Source organism: Lucilia cuprina, chromosome 4, assembly GCF_022045245.1.
Source record: "Lucilia cuprina isolate Lc7/37 chromosome 4, ASM2204524v1, whole genome shotgun sequence".
Lineage (NCBI taxonomy): Eukaryota > Metazoa > Arthropoda > Insecta > Diptera > Calliphoridae > Lucilia > Lucilia cuprina.
The window spans coordinates 89,826,803-89,852,118 of record NC_060952.1 but is presented as its reverse complement, the minus strand read 5'-3'; the positions used below and the strand labels follow the sequence as shown (position 1 = coordinate 89,852,118).

At 28.9% G+C, this 25,316-nt stretch overlaps 2 protein-coding genes across 10 annotated transcripts in view; both read right to left on the bottom strand.

The window, feature by feature from the left end:
• LOC111675522 (diacylglycerol kinase eta) overlaps positions 1–18,828 on the bottom strand; it is a 130,973-nt gene extending 112,145 nt beyond the window's left edge. For all 8 annotated transcript variants that reach the window (XM_046949025.1, XM_046949030.1, XM_046949028.1 and 5 more), the window contains exons 1-2: positions 17,727–18,828; positions 3,852–3,962 (exon numbers count right to left, since the gene is read on the bottom strand). In XM_046949025.1, the coding sequence (XP_046804981.1) occupies positions 3,852–3,962; positions 17,727–17,984 (369 nt within the window). In that variant the 5' untranslated portion in view covers positions 17,985–18,828. The remainder of the gene's footprint in view (positions 1–3,851; positions 3,963–17,726) is intronic.
• Positions 18,829–20,676: 1,848 nt separating this feature from the next.
• Positions 20,677–24,207, bottom strand: LOC111675493 (pyridoxine/pyridoxamine 5'-phosphate oxidase). Of its 2 annotated transcripts, XM_023436263.2 has the most exons (5): positions 24,103–24,207; positions 23,962–24,012; positions 23,734–23,890; positions 21,050–21,506; positions 20,677–20,987 (listed from the first exon to the last, which is right to left on the bottom strand). In XM_023436263.2, coding segments are annotated over exons 1-5 (732 nt in total). In that variant the 5' UTR covers positions 24,104–24,207; the 3' UTR covers positions 20,677–20,921. The 2 variants fall into 2 exon arrangements, with proteins under 2 accessions (XP_023292031.2, XP_023292032.2); XM_023436264.2 differs by lacking the exon at positions 24,103–24,207 and having other exon boundaries at positions 23,962–24,102.
• Between the last annotated feature and the right edge of the window lie 1,109 nt (positions 24,208–25,316).

Sequence of the window (25,316 nt, the reverse complement as noted above, 5' to 3'; positions counted from 1 at the left end):
TTTTATGTAAGTATAAATGATACTGCAGATTTTCGTAAGGATCGGCCTATATTTGACCCTAGCCCCCATACAAACCCCCCTTCAAAAAATGACTTAAACGTCTAAAATTGACTGGTAACCATTTGTATCGCAATGAAACTCAACAAAACTAACTGTTATTTAGAAATATATCCTTTTCCCAAATTTACCGAGGATCGCCCCATATTTGACCTATATAAAGCCTCATTTAGAAATTTTAGTTTTTTATCAATAAATGGCTTAAATATTTTGGAATTATGGTAATATTCAACATAAAAGTTTCTTTACAAAAATAAAAATTTTATAAAAGTAAAAATTTTAAAAATATACTCATGGTGTAGGGTATCATATTGTCGGCCATGCCCGACTATACTTTCCTAGTTTATATTGGATATATACTTTTTGTGAAAAAAATAAACCAATTTACTTGTTATAAAATATTGATAAATAAAAAAAACGTAATCTAATTACTTTTGTATATGTTGTATATAGCAACAATTGATAAAAAATTTTGATATACTAATGCGTATGATTGATATTGCTTTGTTTGTTATTAAGTATACGTTTAAAGTTATAGACAGTTTCGTATTATGTGACTCGATTTTGAAGAAATTTGCACTAAGGTTAGTTCTATTGGATAGTAGGACAGACACAAATTTTTAGCTCTATAGATCAAGAACTGTCGGACTTAGAGGAGTTCAAAGTTGAATATTTTGGTTATACAAGGTTTTATTCAAGTAATCAATTAAATTTTTTCTTGTTAGTGCAAAATTGTCTAAAGAAGATTAGATATCTACTAGTGACCACTCGCATCCCATTAAGCGACTATACAAAAAAATTATTTAATAGAATAAGAGTGAGATAGCTATAAAGAAAAAAGTGTTCCATTGTTTCTTAAGATGCACGTTTGTGTTGAGATTTTGTTGCTTAAAAAAAAGATTAAACTATTTTCTTTAGGAGCTTTATGGTAAGATAGCAGGATGCGAGTGGAATATCTATAAAAAATACGGCACGGTATCTGTTTAACTTCAATAATGAATATATCTTTTTATTGAAACCAAAATATTAACTAGTAGAAGTAGATGGTTTTTAAATGTAGTATGCACGTAGTTCTTGTACTGGTGTGATTTATAATGTCAAAACGAAACAAGCATAAATTTGGCGGCAAATAATATTTAAATACCGTTAGCGGTTTAATCGTTAGAATCTTTCAACAAAGTTTGAATAAACTGTAAATTTATAAGGAATTGTTCTAAAAAGTATTACAAAAAAAGTAGTTACATCAATTTAAACTTAAATAGTAGAGATTTGCGCATCCGAAAATAAATCGGGGTTGTTGCAATATGCAAAATCTTGCAGGGAACCTGGCATGGGGTTAATGAATACTCAACTTATTCACTATATGGTCAATTACAATTACTTGTAATGTCTAACTGAGAAAGCAATCCAATTACAATTATTTATAATTGTAATTTTTTCCAATGACAATGAATTATAATGTGTAATTGAAGTTTTGTCAATTGCAATTACTTGAAATTACAATTAATGTTTCCAATTAAAATTGCTTGTAATTGTAATTAAGATATTACTAATTACAAAATTACATGTTAATTTAACGAACAAAATTAACAATTACAAGTAATTGTAAATCGAAATTCTTCGATTACAATTAAAAGTAATTATAATCGGCAAAAATTCTAAACTTCAATTACGATTACAAATAATGGTAATTGGATAAACTTGATTTACAATTAAAAATAATTATAATTGGTGAATCTTCAATAACAATTACTTCAAATGTAATTGTAACTGAAAATGTAGTATTTACCCCCATGCCAGATAATAACTAGGATTCTATAAATCGAATTTCGAATCGACTTTTTGTACAAAAAGTCGAAAAGTCGAAAAGTCGAAGTCGACTATTTTGTTACAAAAAAGCAAAACTATACTCTCCTATGTGATAAGAGTCGATAACCTGACTATCGTCTGTGAAAATATCGAAAAGTCTGAAAGTAGAAAAGTCAAAAAGAGTCGAAAAGTCGACTTTTAACTAAATAAAAAAAGTCGACTTTTCGTTTCAACTATAGAACCCTAATAATAACACACGAATGCCCTTCTCGCTCTGCTTATCTTGCTCTGCTTATCTTGCTCTGCTTTGTTTTAATAAACAACCGTAAAATAACAAAATTTACCGTATGGTTAGTTATACCCTATACCACTATAGTGAGGAGGGTATATACGTTTGTGCTGATGTTTGTAACGTACAAAAATATTGGTACAAAACCTACCTCCGGTCGATTCAGAATCATTTTTTGAGTCGGTTAAGCCATGTCCGTACGTCTATCCGGCTGGCTGTCCAAACAAATTTTTTTCTTGTGTTACTAATATTGTGCAAAATAATCAAGAAAACCTGTTTTACCCTTTTTTCTCCTTTTTACCCCCAAATATACAAATATCCAATATTAGTAATTGACAAACCTGAGACCTTCAACGTCATCTATTCAAGGCATCTGCATCCATAATTATATTGTGAATTGAAGACCCTTCCATATATGTTCATCTTTAGAAAATAATTTTAATTCTCATAACTGAAATAACAAAAAAAATCTCTACTAAATTTGATAAAGAACGGTAGAGACCGGGTCCTCCATATGAAGCCCTTTCAGAGAATGACTTCAACGCTTATATCTGACTTAAAAATAGCAGTATGTAAACCGAGTTTTATAAGAGTCCGGTTATTACTAAACTTTATCTACTTCACACAATAAGTACTCACTGTTTTATACAAACTTGAGTCTTGCTTCAAATTATTCTGAAGAATAATTGAATTATATTAACAATCACAGTTAGCTTAATGATGCAGCAGTAACGTGTTTCATATAAAAAAAATCTTATAGCTAAATTTAGCGTGTATCAACCTAAAATTGATTCTTCTTCTCTTAATTTATCTTTTTTTAAGCTTTTTTCCTTTATAAATAATTAAGAATTTTGAGGCACTAGATTTGTTTTAATCCTTTTTTTCTGGACATAAGCGTCTTATGTAAACTGGTCTTATTAGTTATGTAAAATCTTAAACTTAAGTCACGTCTGATATATTCTACCGCAAACATGTAATCATCATTCATTTAATTGATCAAATATTTTCCAAACAATTAGACATTCTCTATTATTTTCAACTCATCGTATACAATCCTTTGGAAGGTGTAACCTAATTAACCTTTGGTTGGTAAATGAAGATACTAAGGTATATTGGGAAAAATAAGAACAAAAATAAAATAAAAACTCTGTAACGTTAAACCACTACCATTCATTAATGAACACTGAGTATTATAAAACAATTGTCTAAAAGGTCAGAGAAGAAAATAGACCATAAAAACAGGATGTGAAATTAAAACTCATAAAAACGTGATATTTTACCCCAAGACATAAGTAGTATTAGAATTTCTTAGAATTTCTAATTTGTACGAAATATATAGATGGAAAAAAATCAGAATATATTGTAAAGGGCGAGAGAGAAAGGCTTTTAATAGAAAATGCTGTTAATTATGACCACAGACGTCATCAGTATTTTTCAAGTATGATAGTTAATGGAAAATTAAATGTTACACAGAAACCATACAAATATTTTATTTAAAACTAAATTTTAAAATTTGTTTTTTTTTTTCACCTTATATGTTAAAGAAACACTATAAATGATTTCCCTCATATACACATAATAGTTTTCCTATAAAAAGTGTTCAGAGTTTGTTTTAAAGTTTTGTTTGATTTATGCAGTTTTCTTTTTAGTTTTTTTCAAAAAGTACTTGTATTAGTGGAAAAAAAATTTAACTGACCTTGGGTTGTTTGGCATAATAGAGCTTATTGCGTTTTAAACGAAAATAACGTCTACGCCAACGTTGAAATGACCATGTTTGTTTCAATAGGAAACCCTCTTTGATGGCAACCTTTAACGATAAGAAGAACATTTATTGAAAATATTATTAAATTAGTATTTTATTTTAACATTGATAAAAATTATTTTAAAATTATAAAAAAATATTACATCAGAAAACAAGTACGAATGTATAGTCGGGCGCAGCCGACCATATGATACCCTACACCAGTCGGTATGTATGTTAAAAATGGGCATTGTTTAAAAAAATAAAGCATTTGGTTTGTTTTTTAACTTTATTTCGGAATATTTTTACTTTTTTTTTTGCAAAAAACAGATTTTTTTAAGAGGGCTCAAAGAGGAGTAGGCCAAAATATGGCCTTATATTTAAAAATGTTGGTAGGTTGAGTTAAGTCTTCTTCAATAATATTTATGTAGAATTTAAAAGAGTTATTAGTGTTTCTAAGTGAATTTTGACCTTTAAGTCATTTTCTGAAAGGGGTTTGTATGGGGAATAGGGTCAAATGAAGCCCGATCATTACAAAAATTGGTAGTGTCATTTAAAGCTCTATAAAACTAAGTTTTGTCGACTTTTGTTAACATAATAGATCAGACAAAAGGCCCTATTTGGGGGTACGGTTGTATGGGGGCTAGTCGAAATAATGGACCGATTTTAACCATTTTCAATAGGCTTCGTCCTTGGGTCAAAAGAAGCGTGTGTGCTAAATTTCATCCAAATTGCGGCCTGTACCTTGCGCACAAGGTTTACATGGACAGCCAGCCAGACGGACGGACATAGCTTAATCGACTCAGAAAATGATTCTAAGCTGATTGGTATACTTTAAGGTGGGTATAGGACGAATATTGTTGTATGTTACAAACATCAGCACAAACCCAATATACCCTCCCCACTAAAGTGGTGTAGGGTATAAAAACTTTGGAAGAGTAGAGTTTGGTAGAGGATATTATTGAAGGGGAGAGAAGAGTAGAATAGAGTAGAGTAGAATAGAGTAGAGCAAGGTAGAGCAAGGTAGAGTAGAATAGAGTAGACTAGAGTAGAGTAGAGTAGAGTAAAGTAGAGTTTGAGTATAGTAGAGCAGAGTAAAGTAGAGTAGAGAAAAGTGGAGTAAAGTAGAGTAGACTAGAAAAGAGTAGAGTAAAGTAGAGTTTGAGTAGAGTAGAGTAGAGTAGAGTAGAGTAGAGTAGAGTAGAGTAGAGTAGAGTAGAGTAGAGTAGAGCAGAGTCTAGTAGAGTAGAAAAAAGTATAGAAAAGTATAGAGTTGATTTGAGAAGAGAAAAGTAAAGAAGGGAGTAAAGAAGAGTAGAGAAGGGGTATAGAATAGAGTAGAACTAACATGGTGCAAATTTCATCTGATGCACTATTAGTAGAGCAAATAACAGGCAAGACAAAGTGTATTTGCTTTAAAGGAGCAAAAGTTCTGTATATCAATACAAAAAGTAAAGTCCTAAGTACTGCAACTTATGAATGAACATGCAGATGAAAATTGTTTTACAAAACTAGTTAAGCTATTCATATCTCTTACCACAATAGTCTAGCTGAGAAAGGTCTGCAATAAAATATTTAGACCCAGTAGATGGTGACGTAACCTAATATCCGATAGCAATTTCATAGTTATATCTAACTTTTTACCAACATTTTCTTTCTACAATTTATGTTTTAACCTTAGCCACTATACAAACTTCAAAGGTATCTTAAAGATATTATTTTGAAATTTAAAATACTAATGAATAAGTTTTTGCTGGGCTATTAGCACTTAAGTGAGTGACCAACTTTTGACCTTCGTTATTAATTTTTCGTTTTACATTTTCACAAAAACTTCACAGAAAGTTTTACACTTCAATATGCAGCAATGATTTTCACGTTTATCTTTGTTCTCCATAAATATGTTTCATTAAAAAAAACTCTATTCCCTATACTTAAAATAACTTTTACATATAGAAAAATTTGTTTTTACTTATATATGATACGTTGTTTTTTTCAACTTCTATTTGCTTTTAAATAACAGTTGTTTATTTTTCAACGAGTCATCAAAATAAATGGTACGTATACTAATTTTGTCATTTCTTTTGTAACATCTGGAAATATTTTACGAAATATTTTAGTTTTTATTGCATTCCAAGATATACAAACCATTCCAAGACAGAGTCAATATGAAACGAGCTAGAAAATAGGTTTATCAAGACTAGTATAGAACTTAGCTTTGTGAGATACGAGTATGTTAAACATAATTATTTAATTCGGCGGTTTCAGTTGCAAAGGGGCTAGCTGAAATAATAGACCGATCTTAACCATTTGTAAGTAATTGGCTTTGTTCCCGCGACAATAGAATATCATGTACCAAGTTTCATTGATTATCTTCAAAATTGCGACCTGTAGTTTGTTTACAAGTTTTTCATGGACGGACGGGCAGACGGACGGACAAAGCTAAATCGACTCAAAAATTATTTTGAACGGATTGCGTATAGGACTATTATTATTGTGGGTTACAAACATAAGCATAAACCCAGTAAATACTTCTCGCTAAAGTTGTGTAGGGTATAAATATATAGATTTTAAAAGGAAAGATAACAGAAATTGCGATTGATAAAAAGTTAAGACTTTCGTGAATACAACAAAATAAATATGGGGTTGACATTTCGTTTATAAAGCATCGAAATATGGATCGTACATATTCAAAAATGTATATATTCTAGATCACAATTAATTTCTAAGGCGATCTAGTCAAGTCTGTCCGTCCTTCTGTCTGTCTGTCTGTCTGTCTGTCTGTTAAATACATTTTAGGGTTCGAGCAAAAAGATATAGAGAGTTGAAACTTTACAAAAATATTCTCTATAGGTAAGGTTGAAAATGGACAATATCAGTCTACGTTTTTGTATAGCCGACATACAAGTGGCTCCCCGAAAACCAATTGTTGCAGTCATAACAAATTCAAGTGTAGCGATGAAATTCGATGTAGACAAGTATTATATGAATCAAAATCTCTTTGCAAGCCTAGCCTGAATATAATATATATGAACCTAGGCTCCATATAACGTCCTCTTTGAAAAATGGTCGGTCATTAGTCGCTTAAAAATACGAGAACAGCAAGGAAGCGAATCCAAATATCTCTGTTAAATCCCCTAAGGAACATTAAATTTACGACATACGGTTTGATAGTGGGTATATAAGATTCGGCGTAACCGAATAAAATACTCCAACTTGTTTTTCATTTGCTATCACATGCAAACTATTCAATTACAATTTTGTGTTCTTTTTTTCGCGAATCGTTAGTATGTACATTGAACTGGAAAAAAGGTGGAAAAATAGGTAACAATATAACGTTAGATCCACCAGTCAGTTATAAGTAAATAAAAAGCAATCAGAATATATGCTTCAAATGACTGAGTTGTGTTGTTTATATTATTTTTCACACCCTACTTCACAGACAGAGATTTAAACAAACATATTGATAACCATTATAAATACTACTACAACAATTATTTGCTATAGTTCCATTAAATATTCATCTTCATATTCACAAAAAATACAAATATAAACTGAATATTTATTCAATGTATATTCAATCTGATTAAAACCTAATTACTATTTAATAAAAATTTAATTTGAATTTAATTAGCCTAGTGTTCGTTATTCAAATGTTTCATTGAATAATATCGGTTTTACTTATTTGCGTGGAAAATATAATAAATTTTTTGTAACTGTTTCGTAAGACATTTCTAATATATATCTGTGAAATGCTTACAATTGCTAGCGTGTGGCGTTTAAATTGTTCTGGTGTAACCATATTTATTGGTATTTCCAGTACTTTTTTTTGAAATATGAACATGATATAATAAATAAAAACATGCTGAATCATATATAATTTGATACGATTTTTGCACAAAATTATAATAATGTTTCAACTTACTATAAAGCAGACTATTTAAGCAGAATTCGTATAAAAAATTCGCTCTAATCTTATATAGTGTACCATTCATTTAATGGCCAGACAGCACATACATAAGTAGATCAAAATGTTGTTAGAAAAAAACAAGTAGGAAAGTATAGTCGGGCCGACCATATGATACCCTACACCATGAGTATATTTTTAAAATTTTTACTTTTATAAAATTTTTATTTTTTGTAAAGAAACTTTTATGTTGAATATTACCATAATTCCAAAATATTTAAGCCATTTATTGATAAAAACTAAAATTTCTAAATGAGGCTTTATATAGGTCAAATATGGGGCGATCCTCGGTAAATTTGGGAAAAGGATATATTTCTAAATAACAGTTAGTTTTGTTGAGTTTCATTGCGATACAAATGGTTACAAGTCAATTTTAGACGTTTAAGTCATTTTTTGAAGGGGTTTGTATGGGGGCTAGGGTCAAATATAGGCCGATCCTTACGAAAATCTGCAGTATTATTTATACTTATATAAAACTTATTTGTACCAATTTTTGGAGAGATAGCAGAATATTTGACGTAATTATAGCATAAAAAGTTCAAATCGGGAGGTACGGTTGTATGGGGGCTAGGTGAAATAATGGACCGATTTCAACCATTTTCAATAGGCTTCGTCCCTGTGCCAAAAAACATGCTTGGTCCAAATTTCATCAAATTATCTTGAAAATTGCGGCCTGTACCTTGCGCACAAGGTTTACATGGACAGCCAGCCAGCCAGCCGGACAGACGGACGGACATGTCTTAATCGACTCAAAAAATGATTCTGAATCGATCGGTATACTTTAAGGTGGGTATTGGACCAATATTTTTGTATGTTACAAACATCAGCACAAACTATTTATACCCCACTATAGTGGTGTAGGGTATAACCATACCAAGCAACAATAGGCGGTAAGAAAGTAGCTACCTGTATGGTTTTGTTATACCCTGTTATACTACTAGTGGGGAGGGTATTTGTGATGTTTATAACGCACAATAATATTGGTCCTATACCCATATTAAAGTATAACAATTGGCTTAGAAACATCTGAATCGATTTAGCTATGTCCCTCCGTCCGACCGTCTGCCTGTCCGTTCGTCCATGAACGAAATTTTTTTAGTCAAACTAAAAGTTTTGAATATAATGCAATGAAATTTGGTATATGATCTTATATTGTCCCAGGGACAAATCCTGTTAAAAATTGTTAAAATCGGTCTATTCTTTCACCTAGCCTCCATACAACTAAACCCTCAAATAGGGCTTGTAAAACTTTTAATTAATATACAGGTAGCAATTTTTGAGATAATTCAATGAAATTTTTCACACAGTACTGTATAATTGTTACATTTGAAAAGCCGTTAACAAAAAATCAATGTACAACTCGTGCTCTATTCCATTAAATAAACAATTATATATGATTTGTATCAATAACATTTGTTTGTCCCACTTTTTTGTTCATTTTATTTTTTTCTAAATAAGTTCTACCTCTGTTTATTTACGAGAATTCATATTGTTAAAGGCGAATAAAAGGCTGGTAAATATGTTATGAATATAGGTATGTATATTAGGGTTATACAATTTAAAAAATTTCAATGCTTGAAATACTCAATAATTACTGTAGAAAATAATAATATAAGAAAATTTTCTATAAAATAAGAGCCATTGTTTTGCCTACGATATTTTCAAAAAGAAAGTGTAAGAGAAGAATTAAATATGAATATCAAGAGAAAATTTAATTTTGATTAAAATAATGGATTTTCATACAAAGTTTGTATATTTAAAGGACCAAGTTTAAACACTGCAACATGTTTATATGATTTTTATTTAAAAATATAAAATTTCAAATTCCATTCAAATATGCCCGTGTATTCCAGTTTTGTCCATAAGTCATGCACTTTCATTATGGTCTCCCAATAATTACAGCCTCTCTGTAATTATTCAATAAAAATAGGATTCCTTTTCAGGCTTATATCTTACAAATCTACAAAATCTACTTTTTGTGTGTTAAAAAATATTTCAAGTGCTTCTCTAAATTAGGCGTATACTTAATATTTGTTATATCAGTAAATCAAAAATACGTATACGTACTGGTAGGTCTAAAAAACACCATTGTTCACTTGCGTAATACATTTTATTAAAAAAATGTACTACGCTACTGAACCAAAGTCCCCCGGGGGCATATTAGCTTATGGATCATTAAGCTAACAGTTTTCCTAGTATTTTGGGACTATAAACTACTAAAAATCAAAGCTATCTTTGGCATTTTTTTGGAATGATTTAACATGGGATTGCATCAAAGCGCAAGTAGTATGTTACTACGGATGGCCAGTTGGGCGCAAAACTTTGTTTTGTAGGTTGGTTAGACAGAAGGGACGTTTGGTTAAGGAAAAATAATTTTTTGCACGAAATTAGAGAGATATTTGAATACTTTACTGCTTTATACCAAGACGATTATTAAGTTAACAATGGTTATTTAAACCATTTTTTACTGGAGGAACTTTAACAGTAATTTTTGCAGTTTACTCTATTTTTTGGGCACTGAAATAAATCTAGTTCTATTCCAGTTGTAGCTGTTACCCACATAACAGAGCCATTACAGTAGTGTATTTGGTTAACTTTCAGAGGTTATGAAACGCCCTAAAATAAGTATTTAGATGATGGAAATACCTTAAGAATGCAGTATTCCTCATTCCGCTTTAACTGAATCTAAACTATTGATTGCATTTTCTCATCGGGTACTCGTCTACATGAGCAAATTGTTTGAGCAAACCTTGACTGACAGAGCAATAAACAGTCACTTGCATGCAAGAAATATAGATGAAAAAGAACTACGTGATTGCATATAAGGAATGTCCTTAGAATTAAAGCTAATCCCTAGATTACTTGAACTAGTATATCGGGTCAACTAGAAATATTATTTATATAATAAACTCTTTACGACATGAATCGTAAATTTCAAGCAATAAACAGAAAAAATAGAATTGTATACACATCTTTTTTGCGAAATAATTGTTCTTAGTAGTAATTATTTATTATAATATTATTTATCTGTAAAAAAATTGTATCTACTTGTATAAAATGTAAGATATACATGAAAGTATTTTCTATTTGAATAGTAATTTAATATGAATTATATGAATGCAGACAAACGGTAGCATTTGCATTTATTTATAATGCTAATTCACAGCAATATATATAATTCTATTCAATTCTATATTATATTATTACGCTTAAATGCAATTTTAAATGGATATTGAAACAAATTTCTATAAATTAACGCTTTAATTCTGTTACGTAGATTTTTATTCGTTATTTTCTTTTTTTATACTTACACCACCATAGTGGGGGATATTATACATTTGTAATGATATTTAAGTTGTATTATGTTAACAAAAATTGGGAAAACTTAGTTTTATAGAACCTTAAATGACATTACTGATTTTTGTAATGATCAGGCCTCAATTAACCCCAGCTCACATACAAACTCCCTATTAAAAAATAATTTGAAGATAAAAAATTAATTTTTAAGCACTCTTAACATTAAAGTAGACGTAAATTCCTTCGCCTATAGAAAATCTCACTTTTATCAACAATAAGTAAAAATATTCCGCAATAAAGTTAAAAAGCAAACTAAATGATTTATTTTTTAAGAAATAATTCCCATTTTTAACAAACTGATATGGAAGGCTATGCCCGACTATACATTTGTACTTGTTATACCCTACATGAACTTTATAACTATAGGTCCTCATTATCAAAAGCTCCCTTTAAAATTTGACTTGTCCATAATTTTATTCAACAATAATAGCAAGGTACAATTCAACTTAAATGCTTTATTATGAAACTAAATCACATTTTATTTTTGTAACAGGTATAGGGTATTATATGGTCGGCCTCGTCCGACTATAATTTATTACTTGTTTTTAATACACAGAGTATCAATGAAACTGCACCGCTTTTATTAACGACACCAATGCGTATACGTATTTTTTGATATAACAAATATTAAGTATACGCCTAATTAAGAGAAGCTCATAAACAAATTCTTAAACATGGAAAAAATTTAATATATTTAAACTTTTTGTTAATGATTTATGCAACATCAAATTTATTAGTTAAATCATTTACCACAACTGATCACAATCTTCATAAATTAAATTCTCTTGCAGGAAGCATTAAAGAGAGAATATTGCAATTAGCGAATTAGGAATGTGCATAAAACTTCTTACACACCAAAAATGATGTGTATTGAAAAGTATTAACTTATACATAGGCATAGTATCGTTTTTTAGACGATCATGCATAGAAATAATTTATTAACTTTTAACTTTTAAATGAATCATTACTTTGCAATACTATTAGGCATAGTTAGGGGTCCTCAAAATCGGACAACTCAGGTATGTTAATTTTAAAACAATCATATTTCTTCGTATATCTTTAGATTTCAGGCAGATTACACATATGTTAATATATGTAATATAAAAAAATAGTTTTTTTTTTAATTTAAAAAATAGTTTTTTATAAGCGAGTTCAAATATTTCTCGATTTTCTTCGATTTTTTTACACGCTTTATAACAAACTAGATTTTTATACCCGGCGTTTCTCGGGGTTTTATACCATTATACATACTTAAATATGCATTCATTCAACATTCTTAAGGTCTCCTTATGAAGAAATTCCTTATAATTTGTTTGTGAACAATATTTAAAGGAATATATGTTAGTTATATTTAAGTAAAGAAAATTATTGGTATTTGTGCTAAATAGTACTAATTTTAACCGCTTTTATAATTTTTTTAAATTTAGTGTCATTATGATATACAGAAATACAGAACTCCCTTTGAGTGAGCTTCTAAAATATGGATATTTCCGATACCTTAAAAAGGCGTAATTGCTTTAGAACAGAAAAATTGGTCTCAGAGCCAATTTGTCCTACTTTTTGTCCCCTTTTGGTCCAAATTTCACAACAGTACTATGCTAATTTATATTTTGACTAAAGTAAAGAAAAACGATATATCATATAACACCTTCCAAGGATAGATCTACCAACGTTCCAAATTTCAAGAAAAACGATTCAGCCGTTTAGGCGTGATTGACGAACAAACAAACGAACAGACTTACAAAGAGATTTATAATATATATTAGGATTATGATTTATATATTTAACTGGATTTTTATGATGCACTGAATATTCGGGGCCATTATAATTGTTAACATTTAAAACCACGAACACTTAATTTTTTAATTTTAGATGAACACTTTTACATTGTGAATCTGCATCGCTATTATTAACGACACCCATGCGTATACGTTTTAATGATTTTTTTAATATAACAAATATCAAGTATACGCCTAGTTAAAAGTAGCGCATAAATAAATTATTAAACATGGAAAAATGCTGTTTGTTGAAGTTTTTTTTATCACAATAGCAACAATTCGATCTTAATTTTTGACAAAAACTACATCAAAACCCCAAATCTTTGAGGCACATAAAAAGTGTAGTGCTTTGTTTGTATCTTCTATTACGAAGTGATATTCAGAAATTCAGCCCATCTCTTGCAGGTAATTTCATTCGTATCGTTTATCTGTCCTAATTCCTTAAATTTTTTAAATTTTACTTTAAATTACAGTGATGTCCTTATTTTAACCAATAACTAAAGTCATAATCTTTGTCTTATTGAAACTTTCCTTATTGGTAATGGAAAAAAACTTTTAGTACTTTCGAAAATGCTTTTAAATATATATTTTATAATAAAACTGTCAAAACTATCATAACATTACATGAAAATATTTATTCGTTATACACTACATACATACATACATACATACATACATACATACATACATACATACATACATACTTACATACATACATACATACATACATACATACATACATACATACATACATACATACACACATCCATACATACATACATACATACATACATACATACATACATACATACATACATAAGACTATATGATTGTTATTAACTTTTTTTATTCATGACGACATCAAACGTGACTAGACATTTATGTATTTGTAAATATTTAATAAAATTCATAAAAAAAAATTTCCTATTGCGGTTAATATGTATGTATTAATAGCATTGTGCAACTAATGGATTTTGTATTTGTTCAAGGTTTACAGATATCAATATATGTCATGTACATATGTATGTGACCTATTTAAATAGCAACTATAAAAGTGGGGGTTTAATATGTTTTTACATGTTGTAGCGGGAAATAAAAAATCTTTATGTAATTGAAAATCTAACATGTTTTATTAAAAAGTTTGTTTAACTTTCACACCATTATATACAAGTTTCTGTCAATTAAAATATATCTTTACCTACGTGTGACCAACCTTGACTTAACTAAATACAAATGCTGCTAATATATTTTTTCTTAAAATGACTTTAGAAAAAACATATAAGCCAAAAAATACAAACTGTATTCACATTTTTTTTTTAATATATTTACAAAGAGAGATGAAAAACTGCTTGTCATTAAGGAAACATGTGGACATTTGTAATTTCCATAGGGGAAGTAAATACAAAAAAAGTATATTCCTCATAATCAAATGAATTATTATGCGGGAATATACAGATTTATAAACGCATATGTATTAAATATATAAATATTTATATGAACACTTTACCTTTGTGATATTATGAAAAAAGAAAAAAAAAATAGAGGAAATTACTAAAAAACTAAATGAATATTTCATTTTTAATTCTCATAAATATTCCAAAGAATAATCTACATATATAGATGATAATACATATTTATGTCTGCATATTACATATGTTCCTCGTTTAGCACGTTAGAATCATAACAGGATGAATCGCGTGGATAGTAAATTAGGTTACCAGATAGATAGATAGATAGATAGATAGATAGATAGATAGATAGATAGATAGATAGATAGATAGATAGATAGATAGATAGATAGATAGATAGATAGATAGATAGATAGATAGATAGATAGATAGATAGATAGATAGATAGATAGATAGATAGATAGATAGATAGATAGATAGATAGATAGATAGATAGATAGATAGATAGATAGATAGATAGATAGATAGATAGATAGATAGATAGATAGATAGATAGATAGATAGATAGATAGATAGATAGATAGATAGATAGATAGATAGATAGATAGATAGATAGATAGATAGATAGATAGATAGATAGATAGATAGATAGGTAGGTAGATAGATATTTAGTTAGTTAGTTAGTTAGTTTGTTAGTTATTTAGTTAATTAATTAGTTAGTTAGTTAGTTAGTTAGTTAGTTAGTTAGTTAGTTAGTTAGTTAGTTAGTTAGTTAGTTAGTTAGTTAGTTAGTTAGTTAGTTAGTTTGTTAGTTATTTAGTTAATTAATTAGTTAGTTAGTTAGTTAGTTAGTTAGTTAGTTAGTTAGTTAGTTAGTTAGTTAGTTAGTTAGTTAGTTAGTTAGTAAGTTAGTTAGTTAGTTAGCTAGTTTGATTGTTTGTTCGTTAGTTAGAATCCCATATACACCTTTTTTCTGATTTTTTTATATCCAACCTTTTTCCACTTGTTGTTTGAGGGTTCATTTAGTTTTTGTGTTCTCACATGTTAATGTTGTTGTTTTTTGTTCTTATTTCTTTTACTCTTGTATAATAGTATATGAAGTATATAAAAATATTATTTGTTTGTATATTTTTGTTGCTGTCACTTTGCACCCTGCTAACCTAAACATACCGTAAAATGTTGTTTATCATGTTGAGTGTTTCTCTACACATACATTATTTACGGAACTTCCGGCTTTTCTCTATGTTTATATGTATATGTTATCGTACTTTTTGTCTTCCTTTTTTCAGGCATTAAAAGAGATTTACTTAAAAAAATATATGAAAACAGGAGTAAAAGAAAAAACAGTTTATGAATAGTAGTAAAAATAAAAATGACAAAAAGCTTGATTTTGCCGGTTTTGTTGCTGCTGCAAAAAGCTTTTTGTATTTCCAAGCGTTTTTCTGCACTTAAATAAGAGAGCATTAGAAAAAAAGTAAAAACAAATAAACAAAAATAACATTCTGCTAAAAATGTTGTAGGGTTATAGAGCATAACGTTGATACAATTGTTGCTGTTAAAATTTTGTTTAACTTTTTCTTTTGTCTAACTTAAATGCAAATTAAGTTAAAAAATTTTGTTTTTTTATGTGAAAACTTTTGTTTATTATTTTGCCATATTTTATTGTTTAATTATTTGCCTCAAAGGTTTGTTTTTGTTGTGGTGTATAAAAAGTATATTATTTTTGCATATAACATCGTAGATATTAAATTTATATGTAAAAGCTGACAGTTTACATTAAAACTCTTCATCTGCTGTAGAGGTTCCAGATTCTATAATAAGTCCTTAGATTTTTGATTGGATACTAGTGTTTTAGTAGGTATACTAGGTAATACGTAAATGGACTTGTTGAAAGGTTATGAAGAAGCTATTAAGCGGACTGTGTATGAACTTGTTATTAGATAAGTCAATAAACTTGTGCGTAGACTATTCAGTAATCTCTATATAGTAGTCCGTAGTCTACAAAGATTGTCAATAAACTGGTCGATAGATTGTGACGGATCAATAGTCTTGTCAATAGACTATACAGTGGTCAGTATATTGGTGGACAAGTGTGTCCAAAATAAATTAGATATATTAGCCGGTAGTGTAGCCTTTAGATTTGTCAATAATATAGTCAGTTCACTAGAAAATGGATAATATATATACAATAGACTTTTTAGTAGACTAACAATAAAATAGTCAGTAAACCAATATAATGTTTTATCTAAAATATATTTCCCTAATTTTTTACAGCTTTTATATAAGAATATAAATTATAAAAACTGTTATACATTTTTTCTCTAAGTGCAACCATAAAACGCGCTTTAAAAAAAGCAACATGCTTTATTGTGTTATATACAGATGAAGGAACCCTACACGAGTTGGGTGAGGAAGTTAAATTAGATTTGTTCTGATGTTTGTTAAGCATGAAGTATACCAATTAGATAAGAACCATTTTCATAGTCATAAAGCATGACAATCCGTCCATCTGTCTCTGAAAATCTTGTAATCAAACTAATTCGATGAAATATACTGTTTTCTAGAATATGATACGTTGTATTCATCTAGCTTCTAAACAGAATCACCTAACTGGTTTTTGGAGCTCAGAATAACACTTTTTGTGTATAGGTCGACCAGGCTCTATTTTTTTACTCCTTTAAAGTAGAAACTAAAAAATTAAAACAGTTTTAATAAAATGTTTAAAATACACAACTAAATAAGCAGTAAGTAATCTTGTTGGTATTTGAAAAGTTTTGAACTAAATTAGAACGAACGGGCAAATGTATTAGCTTTAAGGCGAAAGGAGCGCAATTTAGTTAACCTGACGAACGCAAAACCATTCAACGCATCGAAAGTTGAATTAAAAATGAGCAAAGTTTGAGGTTAAACAGAAACACAAATTCAGACAAATGTAGAAACGAAAGTAGTGGAGAGAATAGTGAAGCAGTTTCTTTGCAAGTGTCAGACTTTCTTCTAAGTTAGAACCAGGTATCTTGGGAATGATATTTTTCCAAATACACTTATTGGAATATTCTCGGAAATTAAGTCCTTCCTTGAACTTAGCCTAAGTGGTTCTGAGTATCTAGTCGTTGCAAACATTATTATAAATGCATTATACTTTCAACTTTGTAGTAGTGACATAGCATTTATAACAAAAAAGCTATGAACTTTTTTGATTCGCAGAAAATTCTTTTCGTAAATATTTATTTTTTTATTTATTTTCTTTTTTCTTTTGTCTTGTTTTCATTTGTTTGCTAATGTGATTGTTATGAATTGATTTTTAGCCTTGAGAACTACTTACCGAACTATTAACATTACGTTTGGTGGAAACACGACGATGAAATATTTTTGCCGGCTCAGTTTCAATTTCTGACTCAGAAGATTCATCTCCAGGACTAATAGCAATAACCGGTATTGGTATGGGTGAAACACTACCCGAACTGCAAGTACTGCTCGCACCACTTCTGACAAAACGTGCACCACCACCTGTTCCCAAGAAGCCTCCTCCTGTTCCACCTCCTCCTCTGTTAGTAGCAACATGTAGTCTTTGATTAGACATTATTATTTAAAGATGGTTTAGAGCTTTTTTTCGGTTTCCTTTTCCTCTTGTATTTATTGCTTGTTTTTTAAGGGTGTGTAAGTGTATGAGTTTAGGGTAGTAATTAATTTTATTTATTTTTCAATATTAATTTTATGTATGGCATAATTTTTGAGGCTGAGTGCTAGGAATAGTTTAATTTCAAATAAAATAATGTATGTGCAACATTTTGTTGTAAATATTTAACTTGAAATTTGTTTTAAAACCAGTATTAGTTATATACATTAACTATAAAGGCAGTTAGTGTTTTATTTTATTTTATTTATTTTTTTTTTAATTAATTTAATTATTTATTGTAGATATTCTTTTATTTTCACATTTATGTAAATTTACGTACTTATTTATTAAAAAAGAAAAACATCACATTTATTTATTTATTTTTGTCTGCCTACCTTATTAAACACTTTGTTAAGGTATATGCTTTTAGGGTCGCATGTTAATAAACTTTCAAATTCTATACAAAAACTTGTAATTTATTTTAATTAATAAAATGCTAACTATTTCTAACTAATTGAATGTCTGCTTAATGCACAATATAAACTTAATTTTTTTACGTATAAAAAACTGTATAAAAGTAAGAACTTTTTTCTTTTATATCTATAAAAATTTAGACATTTTATTTATTATGGATAATAATTTGCTTATTCTGCACATTATTTTTAAACACAAATACATATTTGTTTTGATAATTTTTTCTTAGATTTTTATAAATTTTATTATAATTTTTGTATTTTTTTTTTAAACATCTTCGTTATTTATTGATACAATTATTGCAAGACCGCTACCCTGACTGGGGGTTTTCAAGTTCTGTATGTGTAAACAGTAGAAACTTATTTCATGCGAAGGATACAACAATTCAATTTAACTTAATATACACACATACATATAAATACCTTGCAGTTAGGGATGACAGAAGCGACCATTTTTGTAACATATTCACATAGTATCAATATAGTAAACAACTCTTTAGAGGGCATTGTAATCAAGAAAGAAAGTAGTCATATCCAAAAATGCACGTTGTTATGATCAAAAGAAAAATTTAGAGGATAACCTTGGTAAATAAACTCTAAACAAATGAATAGTCAGGACTATTTGACTACAGTCTTTAGATATCTCTACTCAGAACTAGACTAGAAAAAGACTTTATTCAGAAAAAGAGACAAGACTACAAATTGAAATATAGGCAAGCCTATAATCAGAACTGTTGACAAAATCTATAATAGTCTTTATTATAGCCAGACTAGGAAAGACTACAAAGCAAAATATGAACATGAGCACAGCAAGTGGCTTTATAAATGGATGAGGATGCTATAAAAACTGTCGGGTAACCGTATCAGGCTCTTCTGTTTCTCCTTGTTCTTGTATTTTCAATTCTGATATTCTGACTATGTGTATGTGTGTGCAAATACTAGTAAAGTTTTCGCTTTATTATTGTTGTTGTGTTGCTGCGCGTGTTAAACATTTAGCTTTTTTATTTGCTTTATGTTAAGAAAGCAACAAAAAGTAGAGTATTTATAAGGTTGCCATTATGTATTCATATTGAGAATGTAACGGATTAGCTAATTAGTTTTTCACTTAGTTAGTATGTTAGTTAGTAAGTTTGTATGTTAGAAGGTTAGTGAGTTAGTAAGTTAGTAAGTTAGTAAGTTAGTAAGTTAGTAAGTTAGTAAGTTAGTAAGTTAGTAAGTTAGTAAGTTAGTAAGTTAGTAAGTTAGTAAGTTAGTAAGTTAGTAAGTTAGTAAGTTAGTAAGTTAGTAAGTTAGTAAGTTAGTAAGTTAGTAAGTTAGTAAGTTAGTAAGTTAGTAAGTTAGTAAGTTAGTAAGTTAGTAAGTTAGTAAGTTAGTAAGTTAGTTAGTTAGTTAGTTATATCGATTGCTCTCTTTTTATGTGAACTGGCAACTCTGCATTTGCTGTTTTCTACATTATCTCTGCAATTTCTTTTTCACTCCCGTTTTTCTCTCCCTGACATTTTTCCTGCATCAAGAGTGACTAAAAATCAACTAACAAGTTGCTACTAAAAACCAGAAGAAGATATACAAAAAGAGATTTTACATTAAGGAAATAGAAACGAAAAGCCAAAATGACAGTTAAAAGTTCAAAAACCCTTAAAATGAATTGTGACTTTCGGCATTTGATTTAGAATATTTGTACAAAACAAACACACATCAAACGGCAATACAAAAAAGCAAAAGCGTAAAATTACAGGGAACCACCCTTAAAATAAAAACAAAAAACTTAAGGATAACAGAATCAAAACAAAAAATAAAAGAAAACAAATAAAAGAATTTTTAAGCTATAGGAAAAAATGAATATAAAAGTCCGTCATTCTTAAAATGTCAACGTTTTCCTTCTATAGACCAGCTAAAATTTTTTGTTGTTAAATATTTACGGGATTTCCAAACATTGTAATGAAATCTTGTGCTATTGTTTTTTTAATTACAATTCGAAATTATTATCTTTTTTACCCAAATTCAGAAAGAAGGAAAAAAAAATTTTTAAAAATTTGTATTAAAAATACTCAGTTTTTGTTAGTGTTTTTTTTTACAAAATTTCAAATATTGTTTTATATTCATCTTTCCGAATGTGGGCCTTAACGGTAAAGTGGTTTTTAAGGTTAAAAATATTAAAAGAAACTTTTTACTTGTTTAAATAAAAATACGATAAATTTATTTACAACTAAATTTCATAACAATTTAAAAATGCAAATAAGGTATGTAAAAGGGTAATTACAACAATAACAAAATTTAATTGAAGCTATTCTTTCTTTATATAAAATATAGGTTTCAGTAAATAGTTCATAACCCTTTATTTAAATATAAACTTGAGCCGAAAGTTAACATTTATTGTCAAACCCACTTCTAGGAAACTATAAAAAGAAATCCAGTGTTCTTTATATTTTTAAGGCGCCAAACGTTCATACACCCAACCATTTTCGCCAGCATGTGTTAAAGTATTATCAACATCCTAAAAAATAGAAATAAAATTATATTTTTTTACAAACTTAATACCTATTTATAAAAACTCACCTTTTCCACATTATCGCCTCTTCGAAATACTATGCGATCATGTAAACGATCAGTTTGTCCCTGCCAAAATTCAACACGTTTTGGTCTTATCAAATAACCACCCCAATTAGGCATGGGCACCTCTTTATCTTCGCCCAATTCTTGTTTAATTTTCTTTTCTATCTCATCTAAATGCTGTCTAGAGGGAATTCTAGTACTTTGTTCCGAAGCTAAGGCACCTATTTGACTAGCTCTGGGACGTTGATGGAAATATTTCAAAGAATCTTCATGAGAGATTTTCTCCGCTTTACCTTCAATACGTACAGATCTACGTAGAGGGCACCAGTAAAGAGTCATTGCAACATTGGAATTGTGAGCAATATCGTTAGCTTTACGACTGCCATAGTTGGTGAAGAAAGTGAAACCCTCATTGGTGACATCTTTGAGGAGAACATAACGATTTGAGGGGCAGCCATCACTGGAATTTAAAGAAAATTATTGTTATGGTTAAAATTTAATTAATAGATTTTGTGCAATTTTTTGAACTAAGGTCAATAATAAAGAAAATTGTATGTGATTTTTGAGAAATATCAAAAAAATTCATACATTTTTTGTTATATTTCAAAAAATTCAAGAATTATCCAATTGTATTCCAAAAATTTCTAATTGTAATTTTAAATTTCCAAATAATATTGTTTGAATTTTTTGAAATATAATTAGAAATTCCTAAAGAATTTATTATACCTTTCACCTTCGTGAGAAGGGTATATATAAGTTTGTCATTCCGTTTGTAATTTCTGTAATATAATTTTCCGACCCTATAAAGTATATATATTATGGATCCTTATAAATAGCAGAGTCGATTAAGCCATGTCCGTCTCTCTGTCCGTCTGTCTGTATGTTTGTCGAAATCAGTTTTTAGAGGAAAGATTCGAATTTTCAATAATTTAGTTAGACATGCTTTCGCGAAGATCGCTATTTAAAATCAGAAAAATCGATTCATAAATAACGGAAAAATCCGAGACAACCATAAAAGAGGACTTTTTGATACATTTTCGTTATACAAAAGGTACTTTTTGAATTTTCTATAATATTGAACCTAGAAACATGAAATAGTGCCTTGACTATTTAAGAACCTACAAAAAAGAACTTTTTGGTACTTTTTCGTTCTACAAAAGTACTTTTTGAATTTTCTATAATATTGAACTTTGAAACATGAGTATGTAGAGTTTGGACTTAGTGAGAACCCATACAAGGGGACTTTTAGGTACTTTTTTGTTCTTAAAAAGGTACTTATTGAAATTACTATAATAGTGAACCAAGAAATAAGAAATTAATTTAGAATCTACTTAGTGAGAACCCATACAAGGGGACTTTTTGGCACTTTTTTAGTCTTAAAAACGCATTTTTTTTTAATTTTCTATAATATTTAACCTAGAAACATATAATTTAGTATGAAGAGACCTGAATATCCTTATCGTTTAACAATTGGTATTTTTTAATTTTTTGCAATAAAATTCGTGCTGACAGTCATCATGGTAAAGTGTATGTAAGATGCGGCACAACCGAATATAGAACTCTAACTTGTTGGAAATGGTGTAGAACTCATATTATTTTATAACAGGATGATGTTACAGTATTTAGTTAGTTAGTTAGTAGTTTGCTAATTAATTAATGAATTACTTAGTTAGGATGTATATACATCAAATCCAAACAAATACACCTAGCTTTTATCGGGCCTGTTTTGCCCTTCTTAACAAGTTCTGCAGGTGGAGTTCTTCTTTACCTGCAATATGCCAGACTAACACTACTAAATGTTTTTTTTTATACCCTACACCACTATAGTGGGGAGGATATTATACGTTTGTGCTGATGTTTGTAACACACAAAAATATTGGTCCAATACCCACCTTATAGTATACCTATCGATTCAGAATCATTTTTTTGAGTCGATTAAGACATGTCTGTCCGTCCGTCCGTTTGTCTGTCCGGCTGGATGGCTGGCTGTCTATGTAAACTTTGTGCGCAAGGTACAGGCCGCAATTTTCTAGATAATTTGAAGAAACTTAGACCAAGCATGTTTTTTCGCACAAGGACGAATCCTATTGAAAATGGTCGAAATCGGTCCATTATTTCACCTTGCCACCATACAACCGTACCTCCCAATTTGGTCTTTTTATGCCATAATAACGTCAAATATTCTATTATCTCTCTAAAAATTGGCATAAATTAGTTTTATATACTGCAGATTTACGTAATGATCAGTCCTTATTTGATTTCAGCCCCCATAAAATCCCCCCTTCAAAAAATGTCTTAAACGTCTAAAATTGACTTGAATTCATTTGAATCATAATGAAACTCAACAAAACTAACTGTTATTTAAAAATATATTCTTTTCTTAAATATACCGATGATCTGCCCATAAACTTGATCTGACTTGCATAAAGCCCCATTTAGAAAATTTTGTTTTTTTTTAACAATAAATTGCAGCATGAAAGTTTCTTTATGAAAAATAAAAATTTTAAAAATATACTCATAGTGTAGGGTATTATAAGGTCGGCCATGCCCGACTATACTTTCCTACTTGTTTAAACATTAACTTCTCTTCTTACATACCTATACTGGAATTTTCAAAAATTAATTATTAAATACCCTATTCCAAAAACCCGGAGTATAACTAAAAACTCATCTACGATTTCTCTCACCTATTCACCGTTGCCAAGCAAGCCGCATTTGGTTCCAAAATTTCCTCTGTATTTACTGCTTCTTCCAACCATACACGAAATTGTGTAATAGGTTCTTTAACCTTTATATTCTCCTCCAAAAATGCATCTTTCTTTTCCCGATATTTCATACGTAATGCTAAAATAATATTATAAACAACAACAACTCAAATTTAACAACAGGCCACAAACACTCTAAAATAATCTTACCTGATAAATTGACACTTGAAGACATTTTTCTTAGTTGTATTAATAGCCTCACTAGTATCGAGAGAAAAAAATAGTTTTAACTTGTATTAAATCGTAAAGTACATTAACTTGATTTTTATAAAACAGAATTAATAATCTTACTTTTTATTAAAATTTATATAGTATAGTATTCTGTATAAATGCAGAGAACAGTTTGATAATAAAAAGAAGTAAAATAAATTAGAAATGCCAGATGTTTAGAAAAGAAAAGCTTCGCAATTAAAGCGTTTACATAAAAGTAAACAATACACCAATTGAATTTATTAAATTTTATATATTTTTGTCTTCATTAAGTTTTGTTTAAATATATTTAAATATATTAAATATATTAATTTTTAGTTTTTTATGAACTATTTTTTAATAATTTTATTACAAATTTTTTCTTAAATTATTTCCAAAAAAATCTAGTTTTTTATAAATATTTTATGTTTATTCATCTGGCATCATTTTTTAAAAGCTTTTATTACTTGCTTTGACTTGCTCTAGCTTGTTTTGTTATGTCTGAGAGCTATTGCGACACTTCATAACAGAGAGCAAGCACTTATATTATCATGTTTTAGTATGAAAAGCTTTTTTTAAAGAGCATTACTTTTCTACACTCTCATATTTGTACGAGATAAGCTTTTTATTTATAAATCATATGGATGTCAGCTGTTATTTATTGAAAGATTCTTTTTACTGATTAACACTAATCATACCAGCAAGTCTTTTTAGATTTGAAATAAAAAGTAAATAATAATTTTATTACTACGTTCATACAGTCATATGAACGTAGTAATAAGTCGAACATATGGTCGACTTTATGATATACAACTTTAGTTCGTGTGTTAAATATTTGGAAGATTTTTTAATATTAAAAGCATTTAATTTGTTTTTACCTTAGTTGGAAAGTATTTAATTTGTCCATATGTAATTTTCTTAAAAGAATTTTATGCAGAATTTCATCGTGCTATTAGTGGCTATAAGTGAATTTTGATCTTCATTTTCTGGTGGGGCTATTTTTAAGTGAGATATAAAATTTTAAAGAACCAAACTTCGCTAATTTTTGTCGAGATACTATAACATTTAATATAATTATAAGCTTAAAAGTTTCGGTCTCTTCGACTAAATACCCCAACATTAGCATTCAACAATACATTTTACCAAATCTGTTTGGGGCGTATGGTTGTGTGGGATCTAGGTAAAGTATAATCAAAGTATCACACATACAGACAGACAGACGGACATAGATTAATCGACACAGAATAATTCTGGTCTAATTGGTATACTTTAACACTTAATAATTCGGGTCTAATTGGTATACTTTACCCCTAAAA

Excerpts from the sequence above, each read along its gene's own strand:
- LOC111675493 (XM_023436263.2), bottom strand. Across the intron at positions 21,507-23,733 it reads TGCTTGGCAACGGTGAATAG|TGATGGCTGCCCCTCAAATC; the intron begins GTGAGAGAAATC and ends TTTAAATTCCAG. Across the intron at positions 20,988-21,049 it reads GAGGCGATAATGTGGAAAAG|GATGTTGATAATACTTTAAC; the intron begins GTGAGTTTTTAT and ends TCTATTTTTTAG.